This window comes from Botrytis fragariae (assembly GCF_013461495.1).
Source record: "Botrytis fragariae strain BVB16 chromosome Unknown tig00000050, whole genome shotgun sequence".
Classification (NCBI taxonomy): Eukaryota; Fungi; Ascomycota; class Leotiomycetes; order Helotiales; family Sclerotiniaceae; genus Botrytis; species Botrytis fragariae.
This window is the reverse complement of record NW_023500992.1, coordinates 1,519,149-1,542,477: the sequence shown is the minus strand read 5'-3', so window position 1 is coordinate 1,542,477 and position 23,329 is coordinate 1,519,149. Positions and strand designations below refer to the sequence as shown.

At 43.5% G+C, this 23,329-nt stretch overlaps 7 protein-coding genes across 7 annotated transcripts; 2 read left to right on the top strand and 5 right to left on the bottom strand.

The window, feature by feature from the left end:
- Window positions 1-799: 799 nt before the first annotated feature.
- Window positions 800-5,297, bottom strand: Bfra_004475 (uncharacterized protein; the record flags this gene model as incomplete). The annotated part of the gene is made up of 3 exons (XM_037334878.1): window positions 800-2,912; window positions 2,966-4,995; window positions 5,055-5,297. The coding sequence occupies 3 exons, from the start codon at window positions 5,295-5,297 to the stop codon at window positions 800-802; spliced, it is 4,386 nt and encodes a 1,461-aa protein (XP_037193412.1).
- A 3,841-nt stretch (window positions 5,298-9,138) lies between these two features.
- On the bottom strand, window positions 9,139-10,779 carry Bfra_004474 (uncharacterized protein; the record flags this gene model as incomplete). The annotated part of the gene is made up of 5 exons (XM_037334877.1): window positions 9,139-9,327; window positions 9,387-9,808; window positions 9,860-10,388; window positions 10,451-10,478; window positions 10,571-10,779. 5 exons carry the CDS (start codon window positions 10,777-10,779, stop codon window positions 9,139-9,141), a joined length of 1,377 nt encoding a protein of 458 aa, XP_037193411.1.
- A 540-nt stretch (window positions 10,780-11,319) lies between these two features.
- Bfra_004473 (uncharacterized protein) lies at window positions 11,320-12,025 on the bottom strand (the record flags this gene model as incomplete). The annotated part of the gene is made up of 4 exons (XM_037334876.1): window positions 11,320-11,445; window positions 11,695-11,776; window positions 11,841-11,872; window positions 11,930-12,025. 4 exons carry the CDS (start codon window positions 12,023-12,025, stop codon window positions 11,320-11,322), a joined length of 336 nt encoding a protein of 111 aa, XP_037193410.1.
- Window positions 12,026-12,526: 501 nt separating this feature from the next.
- Window positions 12,527-15,762, top strand: Bfra_004472 (putative aminopeptidase protein; the record flags this gene model as incomplete). The annotated part of the gene is made up of 7 exons (XM_037334875.1): window positions 12,527-13,390; window positions 13,472-13,482; window positions 13,559-13,577; window positions 13,629-14,481; window positions 14,742-15,054; window positions 15,107-15,472; window positions 15,537-15,762. The coding sequence occupies 7 exons, from the start codon at window positions 12,527-12,529 to the stop codon at window positions 15,760-15,762; spliced, it is 2,652 nt and encodes an 883-aa protein (XP_037193409.1).
- Window positions 15,763-17,481: 1,719 nt separating this feature from the next.
- Bfra_004471 (putative phytanoyl- dioxygenase family protein) lies at window positions 17,482-18,636 on the top strand (the record flags this gene model as incomplete). The annotated part of the gene is made up of 1 exon (XM_037334874.1): window positions 17,482-18,636. One exon carries the CDS (start codon window positions 17,482-17,484, stop codon window positions 18,634-18,636), a length of 1,155 nt encoding a protein of 384 aa, XP_037193408.1.
- Window positions 18,637-18,981: 345 nt separating this feature from the next.
- Window positions 18,982-19,982, bottom strand: Bfra_004470 (uncharacterized protein; the record flags this gene model as incomplete). The annotated part of the gene is made up of 4 exons (XM_037334873.1): window positions 18,982-19,628; window positions 19,680-19,772; window positions 19,822-19,890; window positions 19,943-19,982. 4 exons carry the CDS (start codon window positions 19,980-19,982, stop codon window positions 18,982-18,984), a joined length of 849 nt encoding a protein of 282 aa, XP_037193407.1.
- A 1,510-nt stretch (window positions 19,983-21,492) lies between these two features.
- Bfra_004469 (putative 2-methylcitrate dehydratase protein) lies at window positions 21,493-23,085 on the bottom strand (the record flags this gene model as incomplete). Its single annotated transcript, XM_037334872.1, has 2 exons — window positions 21,493-22,616; window positions 22,677-23,085. 2 exons carry the CDS (start codon window positions 23,083-23,085, stop codon window positions 21,493-21,495), a joined length of 1,533 nt encoding a protein of 510 aa, XP_037193406.1.
- Between the last annotated feature and the right edge of the window lie 244 nt (window positions 23,086-23,329).

The window sequence follows — 23,329 nt, the reverse complement described above, 5'->3', positions numbered from 1 at the left end:
CGGTTATAATGTAAAATATTAATCAAATCGAAATATGTTTTTGTCTATATATATCCAGGTGTATATGAATGATTAACAAGTAATAGTAGAATGAGCTGTCAACATTCAAGCTTATCACCTACTGAAATACCTCCAAGTCAAGTCAAACCTTGGCAAATTACATATCTAGACATTTTCCAAAAGTATCAACTGTTAAATTTACAACATACATATCATTATCATTCGTTGCTATAACCTGCGTAAACTAATGTACAATTGCATTCCCCTTCCTCTCAAATGCTTCCCATCTCCTTTCTAAAATTGACTCAATGTTGCCTGTCTGTTTCATTATGCCATGCTCTTCTCTGTTTTGGTCTGATTGACTTGGCTTGTACATCAGGAACGAATGTGAATGAGAGTAAAAATGCATCCTAGCCATCCAGTAGTTCTCACTAATATTATGATACTTTTCGAACATTGATCTGAAATTTCCAAAGATAAGAGAAGAAAACCTGTCCATATGCAGACACTGCATCGAACGAGAACTTGCTAGAATTCATGAACTAAGTTGAAAGGATTGAAAGAACTATAGCATAAATAAACCCGGACGAGAACCCAAACACCTCATCACCCCCTTGTCCCAGATATCCTTAAACGCCAAACAATTCATCCTCATCTCAGGATTTGGTATTATGTACGCCCCCAAGAATCATCATTAAACACATCAATGCACACCACAATTTCTCCCACATTACGCCCCCTTGAGCTTATTTGGTTGCAATGTCATCATGTTGAGAAGGCTCCTCGAAATACAATCTTCCTACTTTGTCGTGCTTGTTGTGACCTTTCTCAAATTCTTCAGCATGTCTTCAATTAAAGACTCTGAGTCAATTGGCACGTCTGGTAAGTCATGGGTTTTCGGAGGAGGAGCAAAAGTTTGTGGCTGTACCTGCGAAGCATTAAGGTTCTGGAAATATTGCTGATGAGGGTAGATGGGTTTCGCCTCCTGTTGAGGAGGTTGGGCTGGAATTTGAGACTGATTCGAAGCATTGATCGGTTGCTGACTGGGTTCACTCTGGGTGAGAGGAGGAGAATTTGAGGGAGGAGTATTGAGAGTAGCTTTTACAACCGGTTGAGGCTGTGATAATGGATTATGGCCAGTCTCCTGTGCAACTTGAGGAGTAGGTTGAGATTGCGGAGGTTGAAGTTGTTGGGACTTCTGAGGTTCCTCAATTTGCTGAGCTTGCTTGGACTCGATTATTTTCGGCGCTTGAGACGCGAATCCAGAATGCGTGGGGGAGCCTTGGCCACCAGACGGCAGGTAAGATGAATCTTGATACTGAGTAGAACCGTGACTTTTGTGGTTGTGTTGCTGATGACCTTGCTGCGGTGGATTTTGTTGTTGACCTTGTGGCTGCGGCACGTGGTGATTGTGAAACATCGAACTGTACTCCTTCCGAATAGCTGGGTGCAAGGGTGAGTCTTTCCTTTCCCATTGATTTGTGTCATACGGCTTAGGCGTAACCTGTTGAGTTGGCGTTTGCTGATGTCTGGGTATGGAAGGTGAAGAATAGCTTGGCCTTGCAGATGAAGTTGCCGGGGAGTATATTTGGGACCCATTGGAGGAATAGGAACCGCGGGAAGATTGAGGTGTATAAGAAGTAGGATAGGATGCTTTCCTGCCAACGCCCCCGGTATAGGAAGAAATTGAGGTTGAGGGTGATGCTGAAGATGATCCTGATTTTGCAAATAGGGTCTTCTTGAGATGCTCTGTCCAATTGCCTTGGTAACCATTCATGAACCCTCCACCTTCTCTGTAGGGGCTCTTATATTCCATGGGTGAGCGATTATGCTCGATCTGCAAGTAGAGATACTTCGCAAAAACATTTCCCATTTTAGGGGCAGCTGCTCTACTGCTAAAAGGATTGTTTCCTTTCGCCAACGACTGAGTTGGTCGATAATTTGTATTAGGTGGAGCCAGTGGACTAGCAGTTGGTTGGGGTTGACGTGGTGGAGCATATTTAACCTGTGGAGCATAATTGACTTGTGGAGGGTAACTGACTTGTGGAGCATAGCTATTATTTGGTGTATAAGCGGCTCTCGGAGGAACAACCGCAGATTGATTCGTAGAAGCAGTTGCGGGAGGAGTAGTGGAAGTGGGCGCAGGAGACGCCGGGTTGTTTTGAAACCTGGGATCAGTACCAAAGTTGAGACCAACTGCAGGTACTTGGACAGGCCTAGAAGCCGCTGACTGTCGCAAGAAAGCTTGTTGAGATTGGTATGATTGCGCATCAATCAAACCGCTGTGATAACCATCTTCAGATTTACGAGGCTTGTACACATATGGTTTCTCTGACCTCGCAACGAAAGGCGCGGAAGTTCCAGAGGATGGTGCCGGTTGATTCACAAGTTTGGTAGCAGCCATCTTCTGCATTGCCTGTACCGCTGGACCCATATTGGAAGTGTTGGCGGTGGGCATCTTTGTCGTGGTTGCAGAAATTTTGTTCGTGGATGTAGGATATGAAGCTGCGTAAGATGTACGTGGTGCAGCTGTAGCCTGTTTGGGAATTGTGTCAAGGAAATGGCCTTTAGGATTGTGTCTCTGGATCTTTAGATCTTCCGTAAATTGTGCCCTAGCCTCTGTGGAGTTCTTTCCAAGATAATACCAAACTTGGTTCTCCTTGCTCAAATCTAATTTGACCTGTGCCGCATTGCGAGCGATACTCTCTGTATTAAATTCTGCCCATGTGAAGCCCTTGACAAATGGATCCTCAGCTCTTGGAATATCATCAACTTGACGTTTTGTGGTGTTGAGTGACGCCGCCTCAATACGAGATTTTGGCATGGGGATTGCTTTCTCGGATGGCTTGGCGAGAGTGAAGAATGACGCGTCGGGAATGAGAATCCATTTATATTCGACTTCAACGCGGTCGCTAAGAGAAGAGTTAGCAAGATCATCCTACAATTATAAAATATTTCTACGAACCCGCGAGGCAGAATATCAACAAGTACTGTCTCTTCATCTTTCCGATTCTCGATGATGGTGCCTGCAAATATGTCGCCCTTGTGAAACTGCATTTGACAGACTTCGCCAACCTCTAACTCCTTGGCACCATTGCGAATACGATCGTCTTCCTCGAGAGAATCGCTGTCCAGCCTCTTATCGCGTTTGATGCGATGGAAGCGACAACTAAATTCGATGCCCCACTCTTTGTACTCGGTACCATCCTCTCCAAACACTGGAATTTCACCTTGCTCAACAAAGACGCCTGCTGCTGCTGCGCAGGTTGCATGATATGCCCTTGTACACTTCTTCTTAGAGCATTGAAAGCATGCACCTTTCTTCGAGCGGCAATAGTTGCACTTGAGGTCAAATCGGGCTTTGGAAATCTCCTTGATGCCCGTAACCACTTCTTTCTTGTCTGCCTCTTCAACGATCGTTTCTGGAATGTACTGAGCACACATGCGATGTGCCTGTTTACCATCCTCGGTTGGAAGAAGAGGCTCTGAGGGAATGTCGTTGGGACACAAGACACAAGGTTCGTTGACCGGTGCTTTGATGCGCATTCGAATTCTCTTCACATTTTGCTGCTCGTCCGACTCACTCTTGACACGCTTTCTCTTACGTTGGGTCTTAGTTTTAACCTTCGCATCGCCACTGCTGTCAGGGGGAGTAGGCAGATCTGTCGTTTCATTTTCGTCCTCTTCCTCTTCTTCTTCATCCTCGTCAAAGTCGGTTTCATATTCAGTCTCTTCGCCATTCATCTTGCGTTCTAAATCCCGAACATTGATCCAAACGCTATCTTGAGCTTGATCACAATCGCACTTCTTAGCCACCTTTCCATATTCAAGCCAAGATGGTAACCCGAAGTTAACAGCCTCAGCGCAATTGTACCCGAGATTGTATCCAGAATGATACCCGTATGGGAAAGTAATCACAAACTCTCCTGGTCGGTGGACAATTTTGTTGACCTTAATGTTATAGTTTGACAACAAGTGCTGAGGCGATATCAAAAATGTTTTGTGACGAAGGAACTCGCTACAAGCTTTAGCGTCAGCTGGCCAGATATTTTTCATCGCAGCTTCGAATCGTCGTGCATCCCCCTGAGAGATACTGTACCATTGCTTCGGTGCACCAAAGTGAAGATAGTTGATACTATAGAGGTCGACATCCTCCAAATGCCAGGCAAATGTAGCTTTCCACATGCCTAAGTAAAGATATGCAGTGTTGACACCAGGAATCTGCCCGCCCAAATGATCAAGTATATTGGGTAACTTTCCGAGGTTCCATTCAGACGTTTTGTCATCGAATAATGATCCCATCATATCCGCTCCATAAAGTGGTGGAGCATATGTGAGAGTACGCCAATAGTGTCGTTCCAATTCTTCACACCTCTCTGCCGAGTAATCTTCGCCCACTAGCTCGTATTTGAAGTTCTCAAACGCGGCTTCGTCTACTACACCTGCTTCGCCACGGCGATTGTTCTTACGACGAGAAGAAACAGATATGGCTTTAGGCTGTCTTCCCCCCTTTGGTTTGACAGGCGTATCATCCTCGTTTACTTCTTGCTTGACGGATGATGAATCACCTTCGGTTTTCGGAGATATTGGAGTTGGTAAACGATCTGGAGTTCCAGCCTCTGAATCGACAGTAGCATTTGTCTTAAGTCTGGACGGTCGGCCTGGTTTTCTTTTTCCTCCCGGTGTTGAAGCCTTTGCTCTTGTTGTAGCTTTAACCTTTTCAACATTGGCTCTCCTTTCGCCTCTCTTGGCAGGAGGTTGATGTTCGCTTTGATCGCACAACTGTCGCCACTGTGGAAGATTGTAAGAACGTTGATGGAGAATGTTAGCTTGTCGGTATGTTCCGCTCTGACCCATGATATCTTGTTTAATCGGATCCTTCACTCTGATCGTTTTTATAGCGTCGTCGAGCGGTGGAAGGGCAGCTTTCCATTCGGGTGGTGGGATGACCTTGACAATACCAGATTTCATGCCATATTTATTGACTTTATCCATCTAGATATCGTCGCATTAGCATACACCCCAAGGGGACTTTGGGGGGATTGTTCACTCACGAAGAGATTAAAGTCCTTGAACTGAGCCATGGTCGGCATAAAAACAGGGACTCTGCCATCATCTTCCCAATGTTCTGGTTCAATTGGCTCGTCTGCTGTGAACTCGAGATCTGATAATTCCGAGTCGCTTGATGGATCGGTTCTGATAGTGTTGTTGCTTTCTGGTGGCGAAGCCAGACCCTGCGGAGTCGCAGATTGCTCGCCGTCAGTGGGAACAACTACCTGGTCGGTAGCAGTCGACATCGTGTAGGCTCACATGCGATCGACCATGCGACTTTATTGTGCGTGATGTGGTTGCGTTATGAGATCGTGAATTTGGAGAGTAGGTGAAGGTCGTCGAATTGTGGAGGGGGGATTGAAGAATGATGCGCGCTCTGGAAAAGAATGGATTGAATCTTGGCAGATGTCGAAAGAAACAATTGACAACTTTGTCCTATTAAGAATAAAGACAACTTTAATGTCCTCGCTGATAAGGTTTAAAATGAATTATCGGATTCGCAGTTGATTGTCGGATTCTTGTGTATGTATTTCGTACGGCTGCTGAATGAAACAAGACAGGACGATTTATTGAGGTGCGATTTCCCTCGAATGATTCTCCTACTTGCCGATATGAACTAACCTGTATCCACTTTAGCGTATCTTCTTTCGGTTCCCATTTCTAGAACAGTGGATCTACATGTGTGATAAAAGAAAAATTGGTTCACCAAGATTACTTTTATCTTTTACCTCAGTCTTCCCCATCACTTCAATCATACCTCTCAATGATTTCTACATTGACAAATGTGTATTTTTTCTTTTCACACTTTTATTGTTGTAATTACCTACCTGGGTAGTTTATTATGTAATTATAATTCTTCTATATTTTATCGTATAATAAAGGACACCTCATACATCCATCCCTACATCAACAAAGATACCAAGTTCTCAAGATATCAATTACTCCATCGGACGAGATAGGAAGGGGTGCCAACAATTAGGTGCGATCCAAGTATATGGTGATATCGATGTTCTTCCCATTGTATGAGATAAGGAGATAACATACGCACACACACACCTAGTATATACATGTCCACACTTCGGCAGGTCCAAGTCTTGCAACTGTTGAAGATTCTTGCTTATCGTTTTGCAATTTATTCCCCCTTTTCCTCCTTTGGCTCTTGCATTCTCTCTATTCTTCGTGATTTTTTCAATACTCGATTTCTTCTTCTTCTTGCTATAACCATCATGGATTGATGGTTTGATCTCGATTTATCCCGGTCAGGATCGTCTCATGCAGTGCACAGTTCACCTTCCTGTAAGATGAGCATCATCATCATCTCAACTCATCCATACAGATTTGGATTTCATCGTCATATTACATAGGGCTGAGAAGTTTATCTGTACCTGCTAGTCTCATTGCTTGGACGGTACAGTCTCGGAGCTTGACTTGTGCATCTGTGTACCGTCCGTCCATATCAATCAAGTCAAGTGCGACAAAGAATGATATCCCTTATATCTCTCAGATTGTAAAGTCATGATTGAATTATCGACTTGAATTCTATGATATACGATGTATAATTATGAAAAGTTGATATGACGTGGGTTTCGGCATGAGATGATTGAGATACTCGATAAGTGTCTGATAGGAAAATTACCCCTGCACTAGTGAAATCTCTGTCATCGAACTTGCATCAAGCCAAAATCCATCTTCGTCAAATTTAAGCTTCCATAAGGCGTAGGGCCGAGTGGCTAAAAGCGGTGACACCTTTGCATCTCCACCTAACCTACCCAAGCAAATCTTACCCGTTTTCCCCATCACATCCCGGCGAGTCTGGGGAGACATAGTGTCTCACTGATTGGATTCAAATCACCACAGCCCAGTCATGATCTTCGAACATGTCCAACAAGTGTTTTGTCGGAAATTTTGAATCCCAACCTCGCAAACAATCTACGGGCATGTAGCCCTGGGCATATTCGTCCGAGATATCGATGTCATCTTGAATATCCAATCTGATTTGGAACATTGATAGGGTCTGAATACCTGATCTGGCTCGAAGATATGATTATTCTGTTTGTATGATCAGCGAGATCAGTGGAGGTAGGGTAATGAAGATGTAAGTAGATGTGCAAAATGTGAAAGTGGACAAGAATTGGGCGACGAGCTCACGTATCAAACCGCTCGGCAGCGTACATATGGCTTGACACTGACTCGTACTCATCACGACTGACTCCCACAAAATTGGACTTGAGAAATACTTCGACTTCAACATGAAGCAAGTTCCATTCAACAGTTGCAAAGTATGACGATTGTGTTCAAATTTTCAAGTGTTCGCACCCTTTTTATCACTGATGCTAGGCTAATCTTATCTTAGCCCCACACCTTATAAACAGCTCACACGTCCATTGATCGATTAAAATTTCACATTCACGAACATCACAGCTTCAATGTAGATAAGGCTGCGATATCTTTTGCTTTGGTATGACCTGATCTGTTTGATGAGCTACCAATAATAATCGCTATGCTGATGTAATGAGATGAATGGCAGCACAATCTTATTAGTACTGCGCCGTACACTCAATAACAATCTCCTACGCAGGATAGATATACGGCTCTGAGTGATACCGCAGGTCAACGCGAGGAAGATAAGATCCCGCTGATATTGGAGACGCGCGTTGCAGATGTTATGTTGAAGCCTCTGTGTCATAGCACAGACACAAGAGGGAAACCCATTGTGACCCTTCCTGGAAAGCTCTGCGGACCAATACAAAATATGTAACTACATACTGTTATATAACCATATGCTTCCACATAACATAGAAAATCATAACCCCTACACCATAAAAAAACATTTTGCAAAAACCTTGGCACGATGATTTTCTCACAGGCTCTCAAAAATTCCCTCAATTTATCCACTCCACCCATGAATCACGGAACAAATTGAAACAAACCACGCCTCGAGCCATCTAGGTCATATCTCATATCCCATCATCCAAATACCCAGAAACCTTACAGCAAGAACCACAACAACAGCAACAACTCCCAGCCGAAGCCTTTGTCAAGCTCCCCCCCCCCCCCCTGCCTCTACCTCCTATATCAAATCTCGCAAAACTCCAACATAAACATAAACTTCCAGCGCACACTTAAACAAATACCCAACAAATAATCCAGCACCCGATCAATTCCATCCGCAAACATCACATCATATCATATCATATCACATCACATCTCCTCAAGACTACCTGCAGGCCAATGGTGATAAATTCGCCGAACTACGACGTAGAACTCGAGACAGTAAGGTCTAGACAAAGCACAATGCTGATTTTGAGATTGGCAAGATGCAGCAAATATTAACCGCCAACCTCAATTTTGAAATGCTTCGCGTGAGGTTGCCGGGAAGTGATTGGTGGTGAGTTCTCTTATTGAAATGAAGTGAGAGTCAAAGAACACTTTACGTTGGATGAAATACTCGTCACTGCATACACAACCCAAAAGATCACTCATCACTATCATCACTCTCTCACATGATTATGTATTGGGGGTTCTTTTTTTTTTTCGTCAATCACGCAACCATCATCAAATCATAGGTATCAATCATTCCATTTTGTATCGTTTCGATTTGGCCAGCCCAATCCGATCCGATCCGTTGCGTTCATCCAGCCCAGCCCAGTCCAACCGTCCTAAAAGACCAAGACCAGCGAACCAAAGACCAAACCAACCGAACTTTTCAATGTGTGCCCCGGGTATGAACAAGCAGCCTGCATAAAAGTGCGCAAAAAAGGAAAATCAAGTTGGCCAAAGTACAGGAAATGTGTGTTGTGTATGTAATGCCATAAAAATGAGACGCTCTCCCATATCGTATTGTACCCCTATGCCATATCCAGCCAATATCAAGAACATGACAGATTCATGCAAATGCTTAATTGTGCTGTTTTCGCAATTGCAAATATTAAATGCAAGAAAAACTTTACCCATTTCGCCTTTGTGTGATGCCATGCCGCGAGAAACAAGTTGAATGAAAGAATGAGGTTATTACAAGTTGCGTGAGCTAATGCATCTAGGATTTCACAGTTTGTGAGGCCATAGAGCTGTTTCCGAAAGGTGGATCTATGATGACTCGCCTCTTGGGGCACGAGGAGCACCACGGGGAGCACCACGGCCACGTCCTCGATATCCATCGCCTCTGAAGCCTCCACGACCTCGGCCACCTCTACCACCTCGATGATCTCCACGGCCACGGTTGCGGCTGACTTCATGGAAGCCATCATTGTTGCTGACTGGAGGGGTGGGAGTCTTCTGAAGAGGAGTTATTAGTATGGCACTATCATTTATTGTATAAACAGGGATAAACTTACTGAACCAGGACTCTCCGGTTGCTCATCAGCCCAGCTTTGAGTGTTAGAAGGGGCAGCAGGAGTGGCATTAACACCGAGATCTGTCTCAGTGGCTTCACGAGGAACCTCGACCCATTCTTGCGATGTAGACAAATCGTTGTTGTTATCCCAATTTGCCTCAGCTGCAGCATTTCCTCCTTCGCCAAAAGCTGAATTCTGGGGGATTCCTTGAGCTTCCTCGAAGGTTGGTGCTTGGTGACCATTGCTCAATGCACTTGTAACAGGGTCATCGATTTCAGTCAAGCCGGCGTTGGCGATAGTTGGATCACTTTGAACAGGATATTCGGCGACTTCGGTTTGGGCTGTCTCTTCATCTGCAGGTTCGGTGGGCTCGGCGACAGATGTGGTTGGCAGCGCAAGGGCAATGGCCTTAATATCGGCAACTAATATACCAATCAGTGAATTGTAACAATTGTAGCTACAGGTGAACTTACAGGTTGTGGTCAGTTCTTCGCCGTTGACGGATGAACAGACTTCACTAGATCCTTGGATGATCTTTGTCATGGCAGCTACAGCAGCTTCGTCTCCACTGTAAACTTGAGTGAGAAGCCCCTCAATTCCCTTGTTCTCATCGAGCTCTGGATCATTTTCTGGGCTTCGGCGCAAGGCGGCGAGACAGAGAAATTTAGTGATAAGCAACAAGTTACTCTCTTGTTCCTCAGCCTTCTCCTTAGCAACAGAATCCTTAGCAGCCTTGACTTTCTCCTCGAGCTCTTTGCTGGCACGCTCATTGAAAGTCTTTTCGAATTCAGCCTTCTCCAACTGAAGCTTTGTCTTGTATTCTTGGTCGAACTTCTTATATTGTGCGATTTGCTCCTCAAGCTGGGCTAGAGAGGCTTGGAGGGATGGCTTCTTCAAAATTTGTGCCTTTTGGTCGGCATTGATCTTGCGAGTAGCTACCAATTCGTCCAAGCTCTTGCCTGGGTTTTCGACGAGAACATTATCAACTTTTGAAGCATTGGTCTATGAGATATATAATTAGCAGTTTGTCTAAGGGTGATCGAATGCAGATTGTGTAGGCTTACGATCTTCTTGTTGACATTACGGATGCTCCTAAAACCAGTCGTTAGCTGTGTCAACCCCACCAAAGACTGACAAGAATGCCAATGATGGATGAATTTAGGTGGCCTAGGAAAAAAGCTTACTTGTAGAGCTCCTTGATATATGGACTCTCGTATGCTCCATCTCCATTGCTGTTCTCTTCAGCATTAGTGGACGGGGCCTTTTCTGTAACAGCAACATCTGCTTGTGCGGCGGGCTTTTGCACGTCGACAGCTTCAGTCTTGGCCTTCTTCTTCTTTGCAGACTTAGATTCCGGCTTAGAAGCTGGATTTTGAACTACGGAAGCAGCCATTGTGAACTTATTTTATTGTATGATCGTAATGTTTGGTTCCGTGATACAGAAATCTCGAGAAAGATAGCTTGCTTGTAAGTGAATGAATGATTAAAATGCGTCGTTTATGAATAAAACGAAGTATTTAATACAAGAAGATGAGGAAGAAGATATTCTCAGGTTTAAGAACGAAGTTTTGTAAGATGGGATTTTTTAGGAAGTGTTGGTATCAATTATCAAAACTGAGTGAGCTCCAAGATGATGGGAAGAGATGTTTGGATCGGAACCTTGTCAGCCTTAGCGAACGTGGAAGAAGGAAGTGGAATAAATTCTGCCCCCAACAGAAGAAGTAGGAGCAGAAGGTCAACGCATCTAATAAATTCACAAAGTATTGGACTGTGGAAATGAAGTTGAGCTGTATTCAGATATCATTGAATTCTTATTCTATTGTAGTTTAATCAAATCAAACCCAATGAATTAATGTATGGCTAAAAAGAGTTGCTAGCATCTGGTCATCTTCGCCTTGTCCCCTGAGCTCCGTGAAATTCACAGCCTCGCGCATCAGTCCAATACATTCTTCTTCTTCTTCTTCTTCTTCTTCTTCTTCTTCTTCTTCTTCTTCTTCTTCTTCTTCTTCTTCTTCTTCTTCTTCCTCCTCATGCTTGTCGACCACCAATGGTATCGTACCTAGGTACTCTTCGCATCGCCATCTGCCGTCCGATCCACTGTTCGTAGCATCTGTTTTGAGCAGGTACATCTTGTATTCCTCCTTCGGATTCAAGCGCCCTTGAGGTCCATACCCTATTGGAAAACGGATTCACTATATCATGTATACAACCACTTATCAAAGCTCGAGCATCATCCCTTGAATTTCGATAGCGATAACTAGTTTGATATGGTTATTATGGGTATGAGGAGCAAGAGGGTGAGACTTACTTCAGTAACCTTTTTAATACTCTTGGCACTAATGCTACGCTCTCCAGCCTGCTTCGCATTGATACCAGCTTCCTTCATTAACCTGAATCAATTAGACAATATTACTGGATAATTGACTCCGCAAAATGGAGGTCATCATGACATACGTTTCGAGAAATAGCATATAATCGAGGAAGATCTGTGATATATGTATCAGTGAATGTCCTTTTAGCCCGGAACGCGTCGTAAAACATACCAATACATCAACATTTTTGGTGAGATTACGCTTGGAATGAGCTTTAACAATCTTCTTAAGATTGGCTCGAGGATAAAGTTTCTGTCCTGTAGCCATAATTCCAGTGATGGCAGATGTGATTCGTATGAAGAAGAATGCTTGCGAAAAGATTGTGTTGCTAAGTTTGGTCGTGTACATAGGAAACACTATGATGCTCTTTTCGCGTGTTGTGATGTGATGTTTGAGTTTCTACAGCCTTGTCATGCGTCACCGCTTATTGGTTGAGATTTCAAGCTTTCATCGGATAAGCTACCCAATTAGGCAAGTGGGCGGTATCGTCCCTTCCCGCACCTGCCAACCTTAGCACCTATGACAAACGGACTAAATCTCCATAGTTACTTCTGATTTACTCCGTACTTGAACTCCGTGCTTTTATCCACGCTTTCCTTCGGCCTTCTTCCCAATTCTTTCTTCTTTAAATACTAGAACTCCAATCAAAGTCCACCCAACCATTAAAGAACATTCCCAAACTACGAAGTCCGATTCACCGTCAACTGGTTTGACCGCTTCTTGATATCTAGTACTAGATCTCACCACAGTCGTTGAACCATTCACATCATGGCTTCTTCAGCATCCGACCGAGATGTGCTTCCAGATTCGGTCAAGCCTTCTCACTATGCGCTCTCTATCTACGATATCGAATTAGGAGGAGCTTTTAGCTATCAAGGAACAGTCAAAATCGATATCAAAGTCGACAAGCCAACCAAGGAAATCACTTTGAATGCTTTTCAGCTCAAGTTACATGAAGTAGAGGTTTCTTTCACTTCCGGGAAGACTTCTCAGTCTATCAAGTCCAGTGAGATATCTTATGATACCAAGAAACAACGTGTAACTTTAAGTTTCCCGGACGAGCTTCCTGTCTCTGAAAATGCCATCCTAGCAATCAAATTTCAAGGAACTGTCAACAATGACATGGCTGGCTTTTATTATTCAAAATACAAACCTCAAGTCACCCCAGCCGCATCTGTTCCTAAGGTTGATGAGTTCCATTGCATGTATAGCACTCAATTTGAGTCATCTGATGCTCGTAGGGCTTTCCCATGTTTTGATGAGCCTAACTTGAAGGCCACTTTTGACTTCGAGATCGAAATTCCCAAGGACCAAATTGCTTTGAGCAATATGCCTGAGAAAGGCTCAAGAAATTCTAAGGACGGATTTCACTTCGTTGAATTCGAAAGGACACCAATCATGAGTACCTATCTCCTAGCTTGGGCCATGGGAGATTTCGAGTACATCGAGGACTTCACAAAGCGCAAGTATAACGGAAAGCCACTGCCTGTCCGTGTCTATACTACCAGAGGATTAAAGAGTCAAGCACAATATGCTCTCGATCATGCACCCAAAGTCATCGATTTGTTTTCTGAAATCTTTGATATTGATTATCCACTTCCTAAAGCCGATTTGCTCGCGGTACATGAATTTGTGAGTCTCAAAATGTCTTTCCATCTACAACGGCCTCTAGGTCCAATTACTATCGACCCTTTCACTAACCATTCATTCTAGTCCCATGGAGCGTATGATAGGCCTCTTAGTTTTCCCACCCCTCCTGTTTTATGAGTACGCTAGCTAACTTTTCAAATTATCGGATAGTATGGAGAATTGGGGTCTGGTTAGTTTTAACATCCTTGTATGTGATTGAAATATTTACTCACTGGTACAGGTTACCTATCGCACAACAGCTGTCTTGTTTGACGAGAAGACTTCTGATACAAAATACAAAAACAGGATTGCCTATGTCGTTGCGCACGAACTTGCCCATCAATGGTTTGGTAATCTGGTCACCATGGACTGGTGGAGTGAACTTTGGCTTAACGAAGGTTTTGCTACCTGGGTCGGGTGGTTGGCAACAGATCACTTCCATCCTGATTGGTGTGTATGGGATCAGTTCGTGGCTGAGGGCATGCAAACTGCATTTCAGTTGGACTCCCTACGCAGCTCGCACCCTATTGAAGTACCTGTCAAAGATGCCTTGGATGTTGACCAAATTTTCGACCACATCAGCTACCTCAAAGGTAGCTCGGTAATTCGAATGCTAGCCACGCATCTTGGCCAAAAGACTTTCTTGAAGGGTGTTTCGGATTATTTAAAAGCACATGCTTATGGTAATGCTACAACACAAAATTTGTGGTCAGCTTTGAGCGAAGCTTCTGGTCTAGACGTGAAGGCTATCATTGATCCATGGATCACCAAGATTGGCTATCCTGTTCTCACGGTTCAAGAAGAGCCTGGTCAAATTAGCATCACGCAAAGTCGTTACCTTTCAACTGGAGACGTAAAACCCGAAGATGATGAAACAACTTGGTGGGTGCCTTTGGATTTCCAAGGAAAGGTAGGAGCCAAGGGAGCACAGCAAATCGCGTTTGAACAAAAAGAAGACGTAGTCCGAGATGTCGATGATTCTTTCTACAAGATTAATACCGATACTGCAGGCTTTTATCGAGTCAATTATCCACCGTCAAGACTTGCCAAGTTGGGTTCACAATTGGATCGCCTCAGCTTGACTGACAAGATTGGTGAGTCTAGATCAAGATTTTGATTATCTTATAGTCCAGACTGCAGTTCAGTCCAACAGTGAGATACCATCGCGTCTAATTGATCTCTTAATACGCTCGGTTACTCGATGAACTGGTATATGGATTTCGCTCAGGATTGAATCTGTTCGAATGATCAAACTGCATTCGGACGTTCGAAGCTTTCGGATTCGGATTGTAGTCTGGACTATTATAGTGCAATATGCTTCGTCATCTCATTCTGATAACTAAATCTCTCCTAGGTCTAATCGCCGATGCGGGTTCACTCGCAATTTCAGGACAAGCAGGAACTCCAGCGTTCTTGTCTTTAGTGCAAGGCTTAGCCAATGAATCGAATCACTTTGTTTGGTCAAAGATCCTAGGACCAATTGGTACTATCAAATCGGTGTTTTCCGACGATGATGCAGTTTCCAATGGCTTGAAAGCATTCTTGCTGAAACTGGTCTCCCCGGCAGTGGAAAAGATAGGTTGGGAACAGCCTGCAGATGAAGATTTCCTTAAGTCTCAACTTAGACCTCAATTAATATTGAGTGCTGGGCTTAACGGACACAAAGAGTAAGTTCAGAAGGATTTATTGCCTGAGTATTTCATGACTGACAAAACACAGGATTATCACCGAAGCTAAACGTCGCTTCGATCTATACACAAGCGGCAAGGACAAGACTGTTATTCATCCAAGTCTTAGAAGTGCCATTTATGGTCTTTCCGTTCGATATGGTGATAAATCAGAATATGAGGCTTTAAAGAAAGAGTACCGCGAAACAACTTCCATTGATGGCAAAGAAATTGTTCTCCGTGCAATGGGACGTGTTCAAACCCCAGAACTCATTTCCGATTATTTTGAATTCCTTTTCAAGGAGGTCGCAACGCAAGATGTACACACAGGTGCATCTGCTCTTGCAGCCAATACCAAAACACGTTACCAGCTTTGGCAATACATCCAAGACAACTTTGATCCAGTCAAAGAAAGATTGTGAGTACTCAATGGCACACTGAATAGCTTCTCTATTTAGTAACATCACTAATACTTTTGACAGATCTGCTAATATGGTTGTCTTCGATCGATTCATTAAACTTTCTCTATCAACGTTTAGTGATGATAATGTCAACAAAGAAATTGAGAAGTTCTTTGAAAATAAAGACAATAGAGGATATGATCGATCACTAGCAATTATTGGTGATACTATCAAAGGAAGAGCAGCTCTCAAATCAAGAGACAGGGAGGTTATCCTTGAATGGTTGCAGACCAACAATTATTGCTGAGTTCAATCAAGCTATTGATATTTATATTGATCTGGTAGGTTCTCGAGCATCGCATCTATTTGCTTAGAAATTGAAAGAAAGAAGCATATCTAGTATACAATTACATTCATTCCTTATCCAAAGTTGATGAATTCCCCTTACAATTTTCCATGTCTGTTTGACCAGTGATCGTGAACCGTATAAATCTTTGTATATTTTTTTACATCATCTCCCTTTCATATGAACACAGATTGAACGGGTTGTTCAAAATACTTGGCTAGATATGTGTGTGAAGTGCTCTTTTTTCAATATTCCTTCGATATTAAGAAAAGAAAAAGACTGAATGAAAGCTGTCATGAGATATTCGAAATTTTTCGGTTCATTCTTATTTCCAAGAATTATATTCATTGATTGTGGTCATTTATTATATTTGTTGCTGATGCTCTGTCTACTAATAATGACAAATGAGTGATTGATAAATAGATAGAGTGTGCCACTTTTTTCGGCCATGTATGGAGGTAGCCCACTCCGCTTCTCCGCTTGTCCGCCGCCCGACTGACTTTCTTTGCAATTCGCGCCCGCATAAAAACAAAAAGAGATCTTTCCGTCGCAACAACCAACCAACCATTTGGGGAGGAGGCCATGAGAAAGAGAGAATGAAGAAGCAAAATTAATGACCAGACTGGGGCACGATCCCAGGACCTTGTCCGTATTTAACAGGTTTGAATTGTTAAGGACACGTGATAACCAACTACACCATCCGGCCGATGATTGTTGGTGAGCAGTTGAGTTTTAAAAATATATTCTGTTCAAAAAATGGGTGTAGTAATTGAGGTGGGGGTTTAATCTTTTTCTCCTGCGGATTTTAACTGTACCTTGCTTTTACTCGAGGGTTACCATTTTTCTAATAGGATTTATGTGCTTATGCTATTCATATGTGGCATTAAAATGGGTTGAAACATTTTCATTTTTGCATTATCTCATATCTTTCTCGTATATCTGTTTCGCAGCAGACAAATATTTTTTGGCTTTGTTTCTCAAGGCGTAGATTTGGTGCAATGGCAATGGAAAGACTCACACAAAGCAAAGGCTAACTATCTTCGTCGAGATTTGGCATTTTAAAATATCTAATGGGACTATCAACCTTTCAGTCAGGATTGATGCCTTCTGTCTTCTTCTTCTTTTTGATCTGAGATTCCAAGTTACTTGTGTGTATATGCTGAGGCAGTCTAGATGCATCACTTAATTGTTCGAAGATAACAAAAGAGAGGTCTCAAGCTTCATATATTTCGAAAGAATGTAAGACAGTGTATATTGCAGGTTTCTTTACAAATTCTTTACTATTGCGATTGCTTCGACGCTCACAAGACACTTGTGAGAACCGTCTCATATTCCCTCAAAAGAAGTCGGCAAGTGCTTGGTACCAGTAACTCTCCGGTATCTTTGTCTCCTTTCTGGCCCTATTCGAAATCAGATATTTTCTCCACTCATGAGTCCTGCTTTCTTTGTTGGCATGATATCGCTTCAATCTTTGAATGAAATAGCGAGGCCTAGGGCCATTATTTTTCGCTGTTGTGCTATGCATGTTCTTTGAAGTTTAGGCTTCCTTGTTCGATGCTCAAGTCCCGAGTAACTATATAAAGTTCCGCAATGGGGTGAATATAACATCATTGATTTGTTATTATTTCGATTATACATACTTCACTTTGTAATCACTCAAAACGTCCCAAATACTTCAATATGCCCCCAAAAAGAGCTCCTTGCAAACATGTCATCTTGTCTGACGAAGAACTCGCATCTGGAACTACCAGTTTGGAAAACATACAAGCTGGAGTAGAAGAATTTCATACAAATGGAATTGTCATATTTGAGAATGCCATTCCCCATGATATTCTCGATAAGTTCTACGAGAAGATGAATGCCGATGGTGCCAAAAGGTTGGAAGATCCGAAAGTGTTTTTCAATCATGGCAACGAGAAAACAAATTTCTCCATATGTCCTCCTTTATCCAAAGAGTGGCTTGCCGAAGACATATGGGCCAACAAACATGCTTCTGCAGTAATGGAGGGTGTATTTGGGAAACCACAACTAGCATATGCAGGAAGTAATATCAACCTCCCAGCTGCAGATCCAAAGTCTCGTCAAGCCGTACATGTCGATTCTTACTATGATCATCACCCATTTCCCACCTGTATCGAACTTTTCATGTACCTCCACGATGTATCGCCCACAAACGGCTCCACCGAGATCTGGCCCGGCTCTCACCACGAATACGATTTGAAAAATCTAGTAGACCATGGTCGAGGCTGGGTAAAAGCATCAGCATTCAATCGTCGCGCAGAGCATTCTCCTCCCTTCCAACCCACTATGCCTAAAGGTTCCATCGCCATTCGTGATCTCCGTCTCTGGCACGCCGGTATGCCCAATCTGTCGGATCAAAATAGAATCATGCTTGGATTCATCTATTTCCCTCTCTGGTACCGCAGTCCCATGCGCATTATGCTTCCCAAAAACTGCAAACCTATCGTGCAAGAATGGACACAGGTTGATGCGGTCGGGGCGACGCAATTCGTGGATGGGGAAGTAGATCATTTGGATCAGACGTTGGGAACGCTGGCCTATTTGAATTTTACACAGGATCCGGAGTTGGGGATTAAACAGATTCGGGCCAAGATTGATTTGGAACAGGGAAGAGAGCCGAATGCGGTGTTGGAGGTTACGGTGAATGATTATTGGGTTCCGGGGAAGAACAAATTGACTGATAGGGTGACGGAGGAGGCGGGGGGTAAAAATTTCTTGGGAAGGTCGAGATCGAGTCGCAGGGGCAGAGGAGGGGGACAGCTTGATCCTTTGAAGCCGAAGACTGGGAGTATAAAGAAAAAGCCTTGGAAGTAGGTGACGAAAAATGGATCCAAGAACGAGTGAGGACGGTGGAATGGCTGTTTGTTTTTTTGAAAGCTTGTGTGTTTATTGTTTTTTTCTGTTTTGATTATAGTAGTCACTGATTTAAATCAATCTGTACTGTTGCAACTATGATGTTCATGTATTGCTGCTGAATTTCTAATCTTCAATGATCCAGTAAATAATACCAACGAAACACTTCTATAGCTACAATGATTAGGTCGCGCATAACAATAACCATATTTGAAGAAGAATTAACCAACCACAGACTATCATTCCATCCCGTCCCATGCTAAAACTCAATCTTAACAATCTCGAAAGCTACTCCCTCACGCCCCCTCAAATAGGCGAAACCGGACTTCCTGACCTCGGCAAAGGATCTCTACTATACGGAGGAACTAAAGATCTATTAGCCCTCCTCATACTCGGCCCTCTGGCATACGGACTCCCACTTCTACTATTCCTCCTCCTCCTCTCCGACGACGACCCATTCAAGAACGTCTTTGTAATACTCCCGCTCATCATCGCGGCTACGGTGCTGAAAATCCACGTTATCCATTGCAGTGCTAACATTACTTTTCCGGGCTCGATATTCATCTCTGTATTTTCTCCGCTTGAGTTTGAGACGGAAAGGGATGATGGAGAATGGATAGCTAATGCTGCACCGGATGAGGTGAGCGAGTAGGCAGCGGCAAAAGCTACAGCAGCGGAGGACCAGAAGAGGAGTGTGATGGTGAAGATGTGGGAGGGAGAATTGTTTCCGTTTCTTTTGATGATTCCACGGGCGAAAAAAAGGGCGAGGAGTGCGAAGAGGAAGAGGAGAGCGGACATCGCGGGGATGACGAAGGATATGCTTGTTTGTAGATCGAGCGCGTATTGGAGGGTGGAGTGTGGAGTAGTGAAGTTATAGAGGGTGGTGAGGATGAGGGGAGATTTTCCGACAGAGGGGGTACAGATGCGGCCGGTGGTGGTAGGGGCACAGAGGGCTAGTGATTGTTAGCAGTGGTAAGAATAGGGGTGCGAGTGGGTGGCTATACAGGTATAGGAGAATCTAAGTCCGCCGGAGAGTGAGGCAACGTAGATATTGTCCATACCGGGTGAGTCGGTTGCACAGCCGATAAGTAGCAAAACTGCAAAATCACATTAGAATGCTTCTGATAGCGAGTATAGAGAACTTACTATGAAACAGCAAGATGGGAAATCCTAAAGCATATAATGCAAATGTGATAAACGTTACTTTGAACCTCCCTATGTCTGACGATGAGCGATTACTCAGAGAAGATAATCCAAGGGAACTTACCCCAGCCATCAAGACGTGGTCTCCTTTCTCTGGTAGGCATTGTGTTATAATAGTAGCTTTCTGTCTTAAAATTGCAAAATCTGGATTAAGACTGACGAGAAAAGAAGTTAGGTTGCGGTCCTTCTTCCTCCACAAATCTGTGAGGTGATTATACAAGCTAATATAGACAATGGCAATCGCTATATGGACAATGTTTGTATTTTAAAGCACACCACTAAATATACCACATATTCATGATACTATGATATTGAGTCATGTGGCGGTATGGCGGTGGCCAGTATGATCATTAAGAGATATGAGAATTATTGCTGCCCAATTCAGGTCCAAAAATAGGTCTACAGATTGCGGAAACTTTGATCCTAGCCATACTTTCGTAACGACGACATATATCAGGGAAGAGGTAATCTACCGGCAGGATTGAAATCTATTTTCATTCAATGGTAAGCACGAAGAAAGTAAGTTTTCTCGCTGGGTATGGTCGGCTTTTGGGTCATATATCGAGATTCTTCACTAGATTTGGTGGAGGAGACCTATCAATAGACCGGAAGTCCCCAGAGGCAAATTGAGCAATATCTTTTTCTGCCTTGCCGTATGATACATGGGAAGCAGAAATGAAGAGACGTATAAACAGATCATGTTCGTAAAAAAAGAAAAATCAGGATGACAGAAATCCTTAAAAGCATTTCGAGAAGCATATTCCCGCTCCGCATCCCAGTGATCCATCCGGTAAATTGGCCATAGGTCGCGACCCATTGGGGCGGGGATTTGAACATTCAAGTGACAAATTACTCGAACTCATCAAGGTTTGGCTCGTCATCGATTCGCCTCGAAACTTCTGAGGCGAATGCGAGAAGTCCATGTGCACTCGCCTTGGCAAATTTTCACCATTCTCTACCGAAACTGCAAAGTTCGCCATGAACGACAGCAATGGAGATCTAGCAATATGAAGTAGAAATGGTATATATGTTTGAACCACACAAATTTACGTAGAAATACCTGTCCCCGCTGAGTTTGTTTCGCATGTTACGACATCTTTTCTTGGAACTCAATATGAATGACAGGGACATTGCCCCAAATTTTGTCTCTCCGTTGAAGAATATGGCAGAAAGGCTCGGGAAAAAGTGCACACCACATCACGATTAATGCTTTAAGTCGAATTTGCAAACCAAACGCTTTATATGTTCCAAACCATTCAGATATTCGAATTCATGTTTGGGAATTCAGCTTGGTGTGTGGTTTATGTTGTCCAGAGCACCAGCGTAAAGAGCAATCGCGAGGGTGCGAAACTATCCATACTCGACTACCGACATGTAATGGTCTGGCCACACATGAGCATATATTACTAAATTCACTCCTCACAAGCTTGACCGCACACCTTGCACACAAACAAACTATGAGAGAAAATATATTATTCTATTTGGATAGCCAGCACGACCTGCATACACTATCTACTCAAACCCAGATACCAAATACCATTGCCACCTCGCCATCCCAAGAAACCGATCCATGAACCAAACATAACTATCCAGCAAATCCCCACCGGAAATTTCTCATTCCTTGTTTGGTACAAACAAATCCATGAACTCGCAAACCGACATACCAAAAAATTCCATGCTTTTGGTCTTTTCTATAATCGTATCGATTCTCTCCTCACTCAGTTTCAATGCGAAATTCTTCCTTGCTTTCTTCTCTATCAACTCTAAGCTTTCTTTCCTTCTCGCATGGCCTTGAGGGAAGTGGATGACTATCTCCTCCAATTCGGTATCGTCGTTTAGAGTAACCTTAATTGCGTTGGCTAGACTGCGAAGATCTTGATTGTGGTAGTCTTTTGTAAATTCTGGATCTTCTTTGATGGTGATTTTATCTCTCAATTCTTCCACCCGAGGATCTTTCGACCAGGAACTGGTATTTTGGTAATCTTCAGTCTCGGGCAGAGAATTTTTGAGAAGAGTAAGGGCAATCATATATCCAAGACTGTGATCACGATCTGAAGGTGTTTGAAGCGCTCCCTGTTTATTCATAATAACCATCGCTGCTTCTTGGGTCCGAACTTGTATACTTTTGATATCGCTCGTGGATACATCTTTGTCTTTCAATTCTTGGCAGATCAATAGGGCGGCCTCGAGTGCAGTCATGCCATGGCTTTCAGTCGTATAGATTTTGAAAAATACGTTTTCAACAACAGAGGTACCAAACGGTCGGGGAAGCTCAAACGTATTGCCTCTGAAGAGAACATCGTAAAATCCAGATCGTGGAGCGCTCAAAGCAGTTTTCACACCTGCTTGTCCGGTCTTCGCCATAAGTGCCATTTGTACAGCTCGCATACAGGCATCACCTGCCGCCCAGTTCTTTCTTGGGCCAATATTGGGTGCTTGACGATATGCACGGAGAGGGTTACCATCGATCCAAGCATGAGAGACAGCGGCTTTGGCTTGCTCTTTTGGGAGACCCATGAGCCAAGACACGACAGCTGTGGAAGCTACTTTGACAAGGATGACATCATCTAGACCAGCTCTGTTGAAGGCATTTTTGCCTTGAAAACAGCCCTGAATTTCGTAGGCCTTGATTAGGGCGATGAGGACATGACGCATGGTGAGGATGGAATCTTGATCGTCTTTGGAAGTGGCTACGCGCGAGAGAACATCGGCTGTTGACAAGATAGCTCCGAGATTGTCTATGGAATATTGTCAATAATCTATTTTATCGATGAGGAAAGGGGTGTCGGTTATCATACCAGAGGGATGCGTCCACTCAGCGCCTAAGAAGGCATCATTACGATTCAGGTACCTAATCATAGCTCCCATATCAAAAGCACCCTTCGCTATATCAAGCTGGTAATTTGTTCCGGGGAGCTTAAATCCATTCGGAATGGTATCTGGAGAAGGGAAGGTAGGTCCAACCAATTGAGAGAGTTCGGTACTTGTGGCAATGCTTTCGAGACCAGCTCCAATAGCATCAAGTAAAGCTGAAGTTGCACGGGTCCAAGCTAGAGGGGAGGTAATCTCATAGTCGTAAGTGTAGTCAACGATCCTAGTGATTTCTTCATCGTAACAGGTAATGCCATTTCTGTCTACTTTTACATCCCTCGTCCTGCGAGGGGTTGAAGCCGTAGAGGCTGATGTTTGAAGGTCTATCATCTTCATGATGAATACGGCCAAATCAGAAAATGAGAAAAGAAAAAAGACGTGATTATTGAAATTAGAAGGGAGAATGACAACGATAACAAACCCGAGAAAACATCGGGGGAAAGAAAGACTTCATATAACGGTGTATTTTGAGGCACCTGCTCTCCAGCCCAATTGTTCCGATAACATTTTGACCTACATGGAATACTTGGCCCAATGGCCGTTTTGATTGTCACAATTAATAACGATTCACGAACCAGGA